General features: G+C 52.5%; 1 protein-coding gene across 14 annotated transcripts in view; it reads left to right on the forward strand.

Moving 5' to 3' along the window:
• Window positions 1-2,271: 2,271 nt before the first annotated feature.
• Rasal1 (RAS protein activator like 1 (GAP1 like)) overlaps window positions 2,272-14,645 on the forward strand; it is a 31,558-nt gene continuing 19,184 nt past the window's right edge. The window contains exons 1-7 of one of the 14 annotated variants that reach the window (XM_030254219.1): window positions 2,272-2,507; window positions 2,606-3,191; window positions 3,620-3,766; window positions 7,046-7,102; window positions 9,038-9,151; window positions 9,300-9,361; window positions 13,735-13,864. In XM_030254219.1, coding sequence (XP_030110079.1) covers window positions 3,702-3,766; window positions 7,046-7,102; window positions 9,038-9,151; window positions 9,300-9,361; window positions 13,735-13,864 — 428 coding nt within the window. In that variant the 5' untranslated portion in view covers window positions 2,272-2,507; window positions 2,606-3,191; window positions 3,620-3,701. Of the gene's footprint in view, window positions 2,508-2,605; window positions 3,791-6,798; window positions 6,960-7,045; window positions 7,103-7,529; window positions 7,548-7,600; window positions 7,740-8,602; window positions 8,832-9,037; window positions 9,152-9,299; window positions 9,362-13,734; window positions 13,865-14,645 lie in introns of those variants that run through there. The other 13 variants (XM_006530210.2, NM_001359145.1, XR_003955601.1 and 10 more) reach the window with 13 other exon arrangements.

A 14,645-nucleotide genomic window follows, 5' to 3' on the forward strand; every position in this document is an offset into this window, starting at 1 on the left:
GCCCTTCCTTTCTTTCTTTCTTTCTTTCTTTCTTTCTTTCTTTCTTCCTTCCTTCCTTCCTTCCTTCCTTCCTTCCTTCCTTCCTTTCTTTCTTTCTTTCTTTCTTTCTTTCTTTCTTTCTTTCTTTCTTTCTTTCTTTCTTTTTTGAGATAGGCTCACTCAATGACGTTAGGGCAGGGATGCTCTGCTCAGAGTCTGTGAGCTTCTCTGGGCCCTGGCGGAGCATGTCACACACGGGGGTGAAGTGCTGGTTTCAGCCAGGTCTGGGCAATGAGCCTACAAGGGCGGGCAGAACTCTGATCTTTGGATCTCTCTGCTTGGATTAAAAGAACAAAAAAACAAAATCCAGATTCCCCCAGATCCGCAGTCCAGAACGGGAACTTCCTCTAGCTAGATAGAAGGTGGCACTTCCTCCATCCCTGGAACTGGGGGGAGAGGGGGGGCTGGGGCTGGCACATCCTCAAGGTCCAGCCTTGGTGTTAAGCCAAGGTGGGATTTCCAGGCTCCAGAGTGAGCTGGGATTCTCCGTGATGAGCATGACACTTAGTGGGCACTTGCTGTATACCAGGTGTACTGAAGGCTTGGGGATTCTTCATGATGGCCATGACACTTAGTAGGCACTTGCTGTATACCAGGTGTGCTGAAGCCTCTGGCATTTCCTCCACACCCTCATGCATTCAGTGACATGGGTGTTGGTAGCAGCTTCAACTCACACAGGAAGAAACAGAGGCATCGAGAGGGTAACTCACCTGCCTGAGATCATCCAGTGCCGGGATTCATTAAGAAGACCCCTTCCCTGAAGAAGACCTTCAACTAGAACTTTCTCCACCTAAGGCTTTATTTATTTAGAGGTGTAGCCCAGGCTGGCCTTAAACTTACCAAATAGCCAAAGATGACCTTGAACTTCTAATCCTCCTCCTGCTGTCTTCCAAGTGCTGGTTTTACAGTTGTGTGCCACCCTGGGGCACCATGCTACCAACTGGGCGGCAGCCCCAGACACTAATTTATTTATTTTTTTAGCCTTTGTAGCCCAGGCTAGCCCGTACTTCACGATCTTTCTGGCTCAGCCTCCTGTTCTGCCATTACAGGTGCATACCATCACACCCTGGCTTCACCTAAGTGTCTACATGATGTCTGCAGCCATAGATGCTAGACATGGCAGAGAGCTAGCAAGGACTGTGTTTTTTTTCCCTTAAGAAGATTGGGAGAGGGGTTCATAAGCACCTACTGTATACTTAGAACAGCTGGAACAGCTGGCCTCATACTAGCCATGTGAAGGGGACATGATTGGGTCTTGTGTGAAACTGATGGCTGCCAGGGTCTCTTCTTTCTGTCTTGGCTGCTGGCTCCCAGCAAGTCATACATACCCTCCCTGGCTGTCTTTTCCCTTTTGGGTCCTGGATCGGGGTTGTCTGAGCAGGATTCCATTCCAGCCTCCCGCCTGTTTTAGTTCAAGGTTTCTTAGAACAACAGGAAGTAGTCAGGGAGGGTCATATAGAGAATGTAGAGATTGTGGCCCCTGTGCCAGAGGACCTGGTGTCAAGTAGGAGGGAGGTGACAGAGCTGGTCCTTGGTGGCCTAGCTGGACTGGACAGATCCCACTGCGGGTTTAGAGTTAGGAAAATTAGAAGTAGGGCTTCCTGTTCACTTTGGAATATGGATTAATGATGGCTGTGTTTGGCCAGTACGTCATGGAATCTGGACACTCCATCAGGGTGCCCGGGGACCTGGATGACTTGTCTCTATAACCCTAGGGGCAAAATACCCAGGCAAAGGTGTCTGTCCAGGTGTGTGTGTGTGTGTGTGTGTGTGTGTGTGTGCAGGGAAACCACAGGGCAAATCTTCTTCCTCCCCAGAAAAACGTAGAGTTACTGCTGCAGATGGTGGTAGGCAGGGGGTGGGGGGTGGGGGTGGGGGAGGCAGGGGTGGAGGAGGAGGGGCTGCTGCAGTTTTGGACTCAACCCTGGGTCATCCCTGGGTTGGCCTGCTGTGGTCTTCCCGGAAACCCACCAGGATAGAATTCCAGGGTACCAGCTCACTTCCATCTGGAATGGGTGCTGGCTGGGAAGAGGGGGAGGGAGGGTATTCAGACCACTAGGTGGCTCCAGTTCCAGGGGCTGGGCAGGTGCTCCCAGGGCTAGGCAGGTGCTCCCAGTCCTGCCAGTCAGGGCAGTTGCAGGTGACCTCATTCTGCACTCCCATGGGTGCCCGGCCCTAAGTTGCCCTTGCCAGCCTTTCTGAATACTCCCCAGTTAGTTAAACCACAGACTTCGAGAAGGAAGGTAGCTCTGCCAGCGTCTACCCTGGGACAAGCCTTCTGTTCACATGATCCCATTTAAAACTCGCAAAGGCACAAAGCATCTTGGGAACGGAGGAAAAAGGAAGAAGAGCTTTGCGTGGGGGGTGTGGAAGGGCCTCCTAAAAGCCTTGCCAGGAGACGTGACATTTAAGGCACACCTTGAAGAAGAAGAACAACAAAAAATACCGTATGCTCTGTGCCTGATTAGGTGTGTACCACTCTTCTGAGGCCCGTGTGGGAGTATCTCATTTAATTCTCTCTCAACCCTGTAAATGAGACACGTGTCGTGTCATGCTCCCTGAACAGATGAGAAAACTAAACCGAGGAACAGAGAGGTTAAGTGACTGACTCATCTAAGACCAGGCATTACCACATCTACCAAATGGCAGCAGAGTCAGAACTCAAACCCAGAAAGGAGACTTCTGGCAAGTGTCCCCCACCTCTCAGGACCCCAATTTGTGTGTGTGTGTTTATTTTGGTTTTTTGTTTTGTTTTGTTTTTAAATCCATAGATAGAGGGCTCCCATGACATACAGAGTTGCCGAGGGCTCAAAACTGAGATAATCCCCATGAAAGGCTCAAGCCGTGCCTGGAACTTGGTTAAGTGTTCGAGGATTGCAGATGGCTCTTATCGTGCCGCCCGGGCGGTGTTATCTCCGCGCCTCCCCTCCCCCTGCGGCCGCGGCTTCCTCCCCCGCAGTGGCAGCCGGTGACGTGGGAGCCTCCGCTGGCACACTCCGGGTTTAATTGGAGACGAAGAGAAGATGCAAGGGGATGTTCGAGGTCCCTCCCTCCACTCGCATCAGACCCCCAGGGAGCGTGCGCCGCCTGCCGCCCAGAGAGAGTACTGTTCCGGGACCCCGAGGCTGGTGTTGGGGTGGCAGGTGGAGGAGGTGGGAGAGGTGTGGAGGTGCTGGGTTGAGGGCCGGCAGGAGACACCCGGGTTCTTGGAGGGTTCAAAATAAGCTCAGTAACAGCCTGCAGCCCTGCTTGACTGCTCGCGCCTCCTCCACCCCACCCCTTGACCCATAGCGCCTGGGGGGTCCCCGGCTGAGTGCAGTAGCCTGGGGTGCCAGCAGGGGGCGCTCGCGTAGGGGTTCAGGGCGGGCGGGGCAGCTGCGGGGGGCGGGATCGGGAGGGACCTCCCGGGCGGCAGACGCCTGGCTCAGCCTGCCCAGATCGCAGCGCACAGCTACCTGTAGCTCTGGACGCATGTCCCCTTCCGGGACCCAGCACGCCTCCCTCCTAGCCCTGCATCCAGCCCACTCGCACCCCAGACCCGGACACGTGGGAACCGGCTGACAGCGTGCTTGGCCCGCAGCTGATGACATGTAGGGTCACCTCCTGGTCCAGCCTCAGAACCTCGGCAGACTCCTTGCCTGGAAAGTTTGGGACTGTGCGACATGGCCAAGAGCGGCTCGCTGAGTATCCGCGTGGTGGAGGGACGAGCACTGCCCGCCAAGGACGTGTGAGTCCCCGGGTGCCCACTGGGGTGCGTAGAAGGGTTGTGGGGAGCCCTGTTTAGGACCCGCTGCTGGGGATCCGCCCTCCCTATTCTGTGGGAGGGGGCGCCCAGGCTTAGCAGGTGCGGCACCTTGCTCCCTCCACCTCCACCCCACCCCCGGGAAGGAGGGTGTCTTTGTTCTAGGATGTCCCCAAGTGGGTCTTACAGGACGGGTTAAAGGAGCTCTGGACTGGGTACTCTTAGAGCCTAGGAGGGGGTTGAGCGATCCCTTCCTTAGCTCCAGCAGGTGTTGGAGGTGGGGCTTCTCCGAGCGACAGAAGAGGCTATCCAGAGACCACTAGGGGTAGAGCCCCTGAGGGCTGTGATCCAGACTGACCCCAAGATTTTTCATGCCTTAGGGGTGGTGTTTAGATTTGCAGCGCTTCACCAGGTGGTCCTCTAACCCGGAACCCCGGTTTTGTACCTGCAAACCTAGGGTGGACTATCTCAGATCTCCAAGTGATCTAAGAGACACTCGCAGGTGCACGTGTGATAGGTCTGGGGGCGCTGGGCTCCTCGGCCCCTGTCCTTGGCTCTGGTTCTCCGGGGCGGAGTCAACAAGTGCTGACTCAGCAGAATGGGGCTGGGGGCGGGTGGATGGAGCGGGTTACCCCCTCCTGCTTGGTCCAAAGCCAGAAGGGGCTTTGGAGGTGTCAGCACCTGAGCCAGGTGTCAGGATCCTTGGGCGGAGGTGTGTTAAGTGACCTTGAACCTGCCTCTTGCTGGCCTTTGGTGTCCCATCTGGGTCGTGTAGTGCTGGAAAGAGCTGCTGTTAGATCCTGTGTCCATCTGGGAGAGTGGAAGACACTGACTAGGAGGTCAGCTGTAGAAAGATGAGCAGGCATGGTGGGACCTAGAGACCATTCTTGGGTAAAACTCCCAACTACCCTAGCTGCAGATTCTGCATACGTCTTTGCTTTTGGGGAGCCTCCTTGGCACCCTCCAAACTGTAGCTGTGCCAAGAGGGGAGCTGTTTTGAGTACTTTTAGTACCCCACCTTCCTGGTTAGCTACCACAAATAAATACACACCTGAAGTAAAAGCTTTGAGCCACCCACTTCAAGATGAGCATTGGAGACTACAGAAGTGCAGGGCAGGAGTGGAGATTTGGCAGTTAGTGGCTGATGGAAGGGACCTGCCTAGAAACAGGGCTTTTGCTTCACTGAACTCCACCTGGTAAACCAGTCTTGGGAGAGTATTATGAGCTGGTGACAGATGTAGCCACCGGGCTAGGACACAGGCTCAAGGGCTCCATGATTCTTCGGGAAGGGGCTTTCTTGCATCTTGGCTCACCCCTGTCCCTCCAGTTTTCTGGCCAAGGTAAGCTCTGGGGTTGACTGTGACCCAGAGCAAGGCTGAAGAGGTATCTCTGTGGCCTGCTGAGCACCAAGCCTCAGTTTCTCTCGTGGTCGGCTCCCTTCTTTAAAAGGGATCTTCTCGGAGCAAGCTGGGGGCTCCCTTGTCTGCGAGTGAGTCATTAGTTGTGATGTCTTCTAATCCCCTCTTCTAAGGCAGAGAGCTGAGACTCAGCCTGACCGGCGAGGTTTGAGTGGGTGGCCAACTCTGTCAGTCATTAATAAGGACTTACCCTGGACAGGTATCGTATTTAGCACTTTGTATGGCCAACTGGTTTCTGTTATCCCCGTGAAGATTCTGAGGACCAGAGAGGCAGTCGTGGTCATAAGATCACATAGCTGGGATATAAACACCAATGACTTTAATGTATGAACAGTACCAGGCAGGCAAGTAAAGATTGAGGGTTACATTTCCCATGCTTAACTCAGACAGGGGCCATGGGAGAGGCCAGGGCCTGGGAGAGGCCAGCTCTGCCTGCCACTCTGGCCCCTACCTGATAGGGGCCTGATAAGACCATGTGCGTCACGGCCTGGAGCAGATGTGTTGAACCTTGCTCCCTCGAGGGACCTGGGGTCAGCTAGGTTACCTGGGAGAGACTGTTTCTCCAAGCCTCCGTGACAGCTGAGGCCATGTCTGCTCTGGGGAGGATGAAGGGTGAGGTAGAGAAGCTTTGAAGGGAGACTGAGGGACAGGGAAAGACCCAGCCAGCTAGCTAAGACCCAAGGTGCAGCCAGCGCCCCTGATCCCTGTGGTTGGGTGTATGGGTGGCAGAGAGAACACAGCTAGAGGGGAAGAGGGGAGATGGTTAGAAGATCTTGGCTGAAATCTTGTGGGTACCACATCCATTCACCCTGAACCTTCCCTGAAGGGCCACCCCCAGACCCATGGAGAAGGAGGTGCAGCTAGGACCCCAGGAGGTCACAGTCCAGGGATTGTAGGAAGGTAGAAACCAACAAACCACATAGATAAACTGCATACAAGATGATTTCAGTTCTGGGGGTAGGGTAGGGTGGGGGGTGCAGTATTTATTTTTTGATATGAGACTTGCTCTCAAAATGTTGTCCAAGCTGGTCTTGAACTCCTGGACTCAGGTAAACTTCATGATTCAGCTTCCCAGGAGCTGGGACTGTGGGTGTGGCTTATCTCAAATAGCTTGGAGGTTCATTTTAGACAGTGGTGCTGAGAGCCAGCCTTTGAGAGTGAGGTAATAGAGACCCAAGTAGGCAGTCTGGAGTTTGTTGGTGACTTCTATTATGAAGGGGAGGTAGCCTGGGGTTTGCTGCTGACTATTATTATAAAGGGGAGGTGGGTGGGGCTGGCCTTGCCTAGAAAATAGCACGTGTCTTTTGGAATTTGGTTTGGTTTTGTTTTCTTACCAGAGATGGGACCCGGGGTTTGGACATACGAGGCAAGCACTCTGCCCCTGAGATAGACTCCAGACCTATGGCCATCTCTGTGGGTTTGGTCTTGAGTTCCTGGGCCCTAGTGTGTATCTGCAGGTCCTTCCTGCTGAGGACGGGGGTGAGGAAAAGGTCAGGCTGAGGCACGCAGCCTTTAGCTCAGAAGTTAACATTAGGGTCTTGTCTGTGGCGGGGAGCTCGAGGTAACTTGTGATCTCTCCTCCACACCTCTCCCCTCCAGCCCCCTCTGGGCTGGTTGGAATCCCGTAGTGACAAAGCAGTCCCAGAACCAGAAGGACCAGGCTTATACTGCCTGTGGGTGAGTGGCCTGGACCGTGGTGACGTAACCTGCTGATATTCCCCCAAGGTCTTGACTCTGTAGAACTTGCTGTGTGACCCAGGGTAGGTCCCCATCCCCTCTCTGAGCCTCAGCTTTACCCTGCCTAAGGTAGAGATTGGGGCTTCCAATAGCCTTCTTGATCCCACAGGTCTGGAAGCAGTGACCCCTATTGTCTGGTGAAAGTGGATGACCAAGTGGTGGCCAGGTATGTAGTCAGCAGGGCATGGGTCGGGAGGGGAAGGGACCTAGGAAGGAGGGCCAGTGCTTCCCAGAGAGCAGCGAATCCTGAGGGGTGTGTTCTTCAGGCTTCAAGGGGACTGCTTGTGTCCTGACCTCTTGGGTATGCTAACTGGCCAGTGTCCTCTGTCTGGGGACCCATGATGTCACTGTGGCTCCCCGGGGCTGACTCTGTCACCACCAGGCTGTGCCTCCCCAGAGGTCTCTGGGGGGAGGGACATCTCATGCTTGACTGGCGCCAGGTCTCCGGGTGCTGCGGGTGCCTGAATGTGTTGAATTCGCACTAATGTTCTAGTGTGTGTGTGTGTGTGTGTGTGTGTGTGTGTGTGTGTGTGTGTGCGCGCGCACGCACGCGCATACCAGCCTGCCCATTCGGAGTGGCACAGAACGGGTGTGAATGCTTCTGACCATGCGTGAGTGTCCATGTGGGTGTGCAGTCCCACAGGACTCCTGTGGGCACCATCGTGGGGGATGTGTGCGTGTGCCTCGGTGAGCACACAGGCGAGCAGGTGTGAATGCAAGGGAAGGAGGGCGCGTGGATGTCTGTGGGCGCTCAGTCTGGATGGGACATCAACTGAGCTGGGCTTCTGCCCCCGCAGGTGAAGGTACAGCTCTCAGCCCCCGCAAACCTGAGGGGGTGGGTGGGCGGGTGGCTAAAGCCTTGGTTTCTATGGAGACGGCAGGATCCAGGATGCTCCTGGCACTAGTTCTGGTCCAGATGGGCTGGGCGCTGGGGGGTGGGGATCCCCCAGGGAAAGCTGACCCCTCCCGTGGCTCCTTCTGTGTTTGCCCTATTATAAGATACTAACCCCCAAGCCTCAGGCTGGCTTTCTTTATGCCTTCAGGCAGACATTCTCCCTTCTCCAGGCTGCAAGAAACCAACAGAAGAAAGCAAGCTTTGCACACTTGGACTTGGCTGGGGTGTCACTGGGCAAAGTAGAGTATTTGTTCCCGGGAGCAGCCATGATGGGAGCCCTGTGAGGATGCTAGGCCTAGTTGTTGGACATATATTATGTGTGCCTGTCTGGCTTTGACTTGACCCTAGCATCCCCTGACTTTCTGGGTACTATGAAGTCCTGCGTGCTCTCCATGACCATGGTTGGTTCCACAGTGGACCTGGCTCTGCTCACACATGCCTGCCCCAGGGCCTTTACACATGCTGTTCCAACCATCTGGGATGCCTGTCTTCCTGGCCCAGTTCTCTTTTGCCTAACTGATTTGAGTGAGAAGCCCTCTCCTATTCCCAGCCCCAGCCCTACCCCCACTCAGGCATCACTGAGCTCATCCCAATCGCAGGTGATGTCTGCAGTCAGGGTAGCAGATAGGGAAGGGCATGAATGAGTGGGCCACTAGGTACTGGTGACTTGTTCCAGACTTGTGTCTCTCTAGGACACTGTATCTATATTTACAAATAGTTTCTAGATGTTTCTGAGGGTGTGTGTGTGTGTGTGTGTGTGTGTGTGTGTGTGTGTGTGTGTATCTGTGCATGTGTGTGTGACTCCCTGTATCTCTGGCTTCCTTTGCATGTCTGGATGTGTTTCTCTGGTCATGTGGATGGATCTCTCTCTCTCTCTCTCTCTCTCTCTGTGTGTGTGTGAGAGAGAGAGAGAGAGAGAGGGAGAGAGAGAGAGAGGGAGAGAGAGAGAGAGCATGCATGCATACATGTACATTTCGAGCTGCATTTTTCTGCATCTCTGGTGTGTGTGTATTGGGACTGGGTGTGCTTCTCTGTCTAGGCTTAGGGGTCTGAGTACATTTGCTCTATTCCTGGTTTGGGGGCATGTGTAGACTCTAGGAGTGTGTGTGTGACCATGTCTGTCCTGTGTGTGTTCATAGCTGTATTTGTGGAGAATTCCCCACACCACCCACCATATGAGACTCTAGCCTAGCCCCCCTCTTGCAGGACAGCAACCATCTGGAGGAGCCTGAGCCCCTTTTGGGGGGAGGAGTACACCGTTCACCTTCCATTGGACTTCCACCACCTGGCCTTCTACGTGCTGGATGAGGACACCGTTGGGTGTGTGATGGGTGGGCGGGGTGTGCATGAGGGTCCCAAGCCTGGATGCCAAGAGGAGGTGTGCTGCCTCTAACCCCTCAATCTGTGCCCATGGCTCCAGGGGATGGGGAGGGTCCTGGCCTGACCTTCTCCTACCACCATCCTGCAGACACGATGACATCATTGGGAAGATCTCATTGAGCAAAGAGGCGATCACAGCCGACCCTCGAGGTGAGCAGGGCGTGGCCTGCAGAAGAGGGAGAATGGGCTGATTCACAGGGGCCTTGCAAGGACAGAGGGAGTAGGGGCAGGGATGGTGGGGGACCTTATGCCTTTGATATGTGATTCGGTTCATCTATTGAGCAGCTAACTCATCTTCATAGACCTGGGGTTCACACAGCAGAAACATGACACCCCTTCCTATCTGGGACTCTGCTCCCCATCCCGTGTAGTCAGCAACTTCGGTTTGGCCTTTTTTTTTTTTTTTTAAACAGAATCTTTCTATCTTTCTATCCAACCCTGGATAGCCTTCAAGTTCTGATCCCCTGCCTCAGTTTCCCTCCTGCTGGTATTCCAGTGTAGAGCATCATTCCTGGCTGAGGCTAGCCTCCTCATGTTTTTTCCTAGACACTATCTTTGCATGTTGGGTGTGAACCCTGAGCCTAGCAAGCACTTTGCCTCTAAGCCATACCCCAGCCCTGGAATGCTATTTTTTAAAACCAATAGCAGCACCCCACCCTGACTCACTGTCAATGCATGCTGACCCCTCCTCTGAGGTAGTGACCTTTATGATGATGGCCTAAAGGATCCAGTGACTTGCTCACAGTCACAAAGGTTTCGTGACAACCAGGATTACTTGGGACTAAAGTTGTTTGTGTCCAGGATTTGAGCTTACCATGTTATACTTGGTGTGTGTGTGTGTGTGTGTGTGTGCACGCGCGAGCATGTGCGCATGTGCATGTGCCCGTGTGAGTGCATGTGAGTATAGGTTTGTCTCAGCCCACATGGTATCTTGTTATACTCCATGTGTCTCTGTGTGTGTCTGTGTGTATATGAGTGTGTATGTACATGAGTGTGTATGAGGTATCCTGTTACACTTTGCATATGTGTGTGTGTGTGTCTGTGTGAGCGCATGTGAGCATGGATTTTCTCAGCCCATGAGGTGTCCCACTACACTCTGCATATGTGTATATGAGTGTGTGCATGTGTGTGTGAGTGTGTATGTGTGTGCATGGGTGGGTGTGCCTGGGTGAGTGTGTGTGTGTGTGAGAATAGGTTTTCTCAGCCCACGTGGTACACTGTTACACTTGGTTTTCCCTAGTTGCCTTTCTTACCTCATGGTGTATTTTTAAATTTTTGTTTATTTTTATTTTATGTGTGAGTGTTTTGCGGGCTTGTCTGTGAGCACCATGCATGCAGTGCCTGTAGAGGCCAGAAGAGAGCGTTGGATCCCCTGGAACTGGAGTTACAGATGGCTGTGAATATGGGTGTTGGGAACAGAACGCAGAGCTTCTGGAAGAGCAGCTGGTGGGAGCTGTCTCTCCAGTCCCATTACCATGGACTTTTGAGACAGGGTACCCCAGGCTGCGGGGAATGCATGCGGTCCCGGTCTCAGCCACCTCATCCATGTTGAGATGACAGGCATTCGCCTCTGTGCCTAGCAGCTACAGTGTACTTGTTAGGTCTTTATGTAATCATGCTTGAAGGATTTCTGAGTTCTGAAATCGCTGAATTCCACTGCAATGTCCCGTCATGGCTGGCTCGCCCATGAAGCATCTGGGGTGTTGGCAATGCATTCCCAGCTTAAGCAATTGCAGCGAGCAGCCGGTACTTCCTAACAATGTCACACATTCAGGTCCCTGTCAGTCAGAGAAATTCCTGAAAGTTATTGAAGTTTATTCTTTGCATCAAACATACATTCTTATATGTATTCTTTTTCTGTTGCTTTTTGCTTTGATTTTTTTTTTTTTTGGATACAAATTTCCTCTGTGTAGAGCTGGCTGTCCTGCTCCCTCTGTAGACCAGGCTGGTCTCCAACTCAGAGATCTGCCTGCCTCTGCCTACTGACTGTTGAGACTAAAAGGCGTGTGCCACCAGTGCCCGGCGTTGTATGTGTTCTTTTTTTAATACATCTCAGACCCCATGAGTTTTGAAGAGCCAAAGAAAATAAGGATGCCTCAGGAAAGGGCACCTGTGGGTGCTGGTGCAGGGCGACATTGTCCTCATTTTGATGGGGCAGAGGGATACTACATACACACTTTACTGCTGGGGCCACCAGCAAGGAGGGCATATGCTGGTAAGAGTGGCTTCCAAAGCTGGGCTTGGGGCGCATGCCTGTCATCATAGCATTTGGGAAGGTGATACCTCAGTTATTCATCACCATCATCACCACCATCATTTTTAGTGCTGGAAACAAACCAATGGTTCTATCCCTGAGCTGCCCCATCTGCATATTTGCTGGTTATTATATTAAAGCCACGGGGGCTGGAGAGGTGGCTCAGCAGTTAAGAGTGAATGCCGCAGCCAGGCCTTCACTTCACAGACCAGGCTGGCTTTGAAGTCTTAAGCCTGCCTCTGCCTCCCGAGTCCCGGGATTAAAGGTGTGGGTCACCATGCCTGATTTTTTTCTTTCTTTCTTTTTCTTTTTTTGATCAAGACAGGGAAGAGATTGGAGGTCTAGTGCCAGAAGCTGGGGTGGTAACTTTGCAGGGATCCAGTCGCTTCAGGACAAAGCTAGACACAAAGGATCAGTGATGTGTCTGTGACAGAAAATGGTAGATTCCTGGACTTGGGGGTGGTGGGGAGAGGAGGAGGCTCTTCTTTGTCTAGCAACATGGAAGGGGGGCTCACGATCCTCAGAAATGCCCCCCTTCCCCGAGACAGGATGATCCCGAGAAAGAAAATCCCTGATTTTGACCTCATCTTTACCCCAGTCAGGTGCTAAACAGAAAGGGCTGAACAGCAAACCGGCCAGGGAGCATGGCTTTCCCTGATGAAAGCATCCAAGAAGGGAGCCAGGGTCGAGGGAGAAGATACTGACCCAGGAACCCACCCATTCCCCCATCCCTGGGGGATGCACTCCTTGAGGTTTACAGAGAGAACAAATTCACAGAGAACACCCAATACAAGGGAGCAGTCACAGTGAGAGTCTGCAGCAGCTGTAAAGGGATCTGGACCCAGCAAGACCTTAGAGCTACGCTTCCCAATCTTCCTAACACTGCGACCTTTTCATACAGTTCCTCATGTGGCCGTGATCTGTAACCATATCATTATTTTCATTGCTACTTAGTAACTGTAACAGTCAGAAAGCAGAGAGGATTGGATTGACAGCTGGGGCTCAGCTCCATTGCTTCGTCTTGGAGGATCCAGGATTCCAGCCTAGAGAATGGCCCATATTGTCATGGGTCTCCCCACCACAGTTACATAATCGAGAGAATCCCCCACGGCCGTCCTCAGGGGCTAACCGTGATCTAGCTAATCCCTCCCAGGTGGGCCTGGAGGTCTCTCTTCCAAGTAATGCTAGAGCCCATCCATGGATCACGCTAGCCACAGCTACAGGTGCTTTAAGAAGCTAGCTGTTTAAAGAGCTGAAAGGGCAGCAGAGATTAAAGCATCACACCAGGTGTGTTGGCCACGGCTGTGACCCCTGCACTCTGAAGTAGGAGGTGCAGGAGTTCTGGACTGGCCTGAGCTGTATGGAAATAAAACAAAAAAGAAACAAATGGGAAAGGAAAGATGTTTGCCAAAGAGGGATTGGGTTGGAAGCTGACTTCCCCTAGCTATAGTGGGAGTCATTAGTCAATAATTGTTTCAAAGTATGATGAGAGGTGTGTGTGTGTGTGTGTATGTATGTGTCTGCATGTCTCTGTATGAGTGTGTGAATGTGTGTCTCTGTATGTGTATGTGTGTGTCTCTGTAAGAGTGTGCATAAGTGTGTATGTCTATGTGTGTCTCTGAGTGTGCATAAATGTGTGTGTCTGTATGTGAGTGTGTATATGCACGTCTTTGTGTATGAGCGTGTCTGTATGAGTGTCTGTGTGTGTGAGTGTGTCTGTGTCTGCATGAGTGTCTCTGTGTGTGTCTGTGTGTGTATGTATGTGTGCGCAAGTATGCATGAGTGTGAATGTGTTGTGTGTGTCTCTGTATGAGTATGTGTGTGATTGTGTATGTTTGTGTGTGTGTCTATATGTGAGTATATGTCTCTGTGTGTGTCTCTGTGAGTGTCTGTGTGTGAGTGTGTGTGTCTGTGCTGTGTGTGTTTCTGTTTGTGTGTGTGTGTGTCCTTCATGTTCCAGGATGACCTGAAGCTCAGAATCAGCCCCAAAGCAACACTACCCATATTCAGACTGATCTCTGTTGTTTTCTAGCTATGGAGTCAAGGGCAGAGGCCTATTCTCCATGCCTCAGTTTCCTCCTCTGACATGGGGCTGATTGCAGCCCGCATCTGAGGTCTTGCATGAGAAGCCAATGCCCACGTCACACACAGTCGTAATCAGTGACAGTTCTGAGCTGACACAGCACCTCATGAGCATCAGGTGCTTCCTAAACACTGTGTGTGTGTGTGTGTGTGTGTGTGTGTGTGTGTGTGTGTGTGTGTCCTCCAGGGATCGACAGCTGGATCAACCTGAGCCGAGTGGATCCAGACGCTGAAGTACAGGGTGAGGTCTGCCTGGATGTGAAGCTATTGGAGGATGCTCGGGGCCGCTGCCTCCGCTGCCACGTGAGACAGGCCAGGTGTGTTTTCCCCCCGGGGGAGATGTGTGTGGGGCTCTGAAAATGAGCAAGGAGGCTGGGGGTGTGGCTTGGTAGGTAGAGTGCTCACCTAGTGTGTACGAGGCCCTGGGTTCTATCTCCAGCACCACATAAACTGTGCCCAGTGTTACTCATCTCTAATCTCAGCATTCAGGAGGATCAGGAATTTAAGGCCATCCTTTAAAAGTTGAGGTAGGCAGTTTTAGGCAAGCCTGGGCAAGAGACCCTGCTTCAATAAGCAGAAACCCCAAACCAAAAATGAGCAGGAGTACTGGTGCCTGTGGGGACCCTCTTGTCCTTCTTGGTGCATAGCTACGATTCCCTCCTGCCCTCACCCACCATATTTTTAAACAACAGAGTCACAAGGGTTAGCTTTCAGGGCAGAAAGTAACATCTTTGTTATTTTGAGGCAGGGTCTCTCTGTGTAGCCTAGGCTGCCCTGACACTCACTCTGTAGAACAGGCTAGCCTTGAACTCTCAGAGATCCTCCAGCCTCTGCTTTCTAAGGGCTGATATTAAAAGCCTGGGCTGCCACCGTGCCTGGAAAAAGCAAACTCTATTTTTGTTTGTTTCTTTAGTGGTTTTGAGATAGGGTTTCTCTGTGTAGTTCTGGGTGTCCTGGAACTCACTCTGTAGACCAGGCTGGCCCTGAACTCACAGAGATCTTCCTGCCTCTGCCTCCTGGATGCTGAGATTAAAGGTGTTCATTTTTATTGGCTTAACCTGGGGGGTTAACCATGCTGGAGTCTTGTGGGCTGAGAGG

The sequence above is a fragment of the Mus musculus genome, chromosome 5 (assembly GCF_000001635.26).
Source record: "Mus musculus strain C57BL/6J chromosome 5, GRCm38.p6 C57BL/6J".
Taxonomy (NCBI): domain Eukaryota; kingdom Metazoa; phylum Chordata; class Mammalia; order Rodentia; family Muridae; genus Mus; species Mus musculus.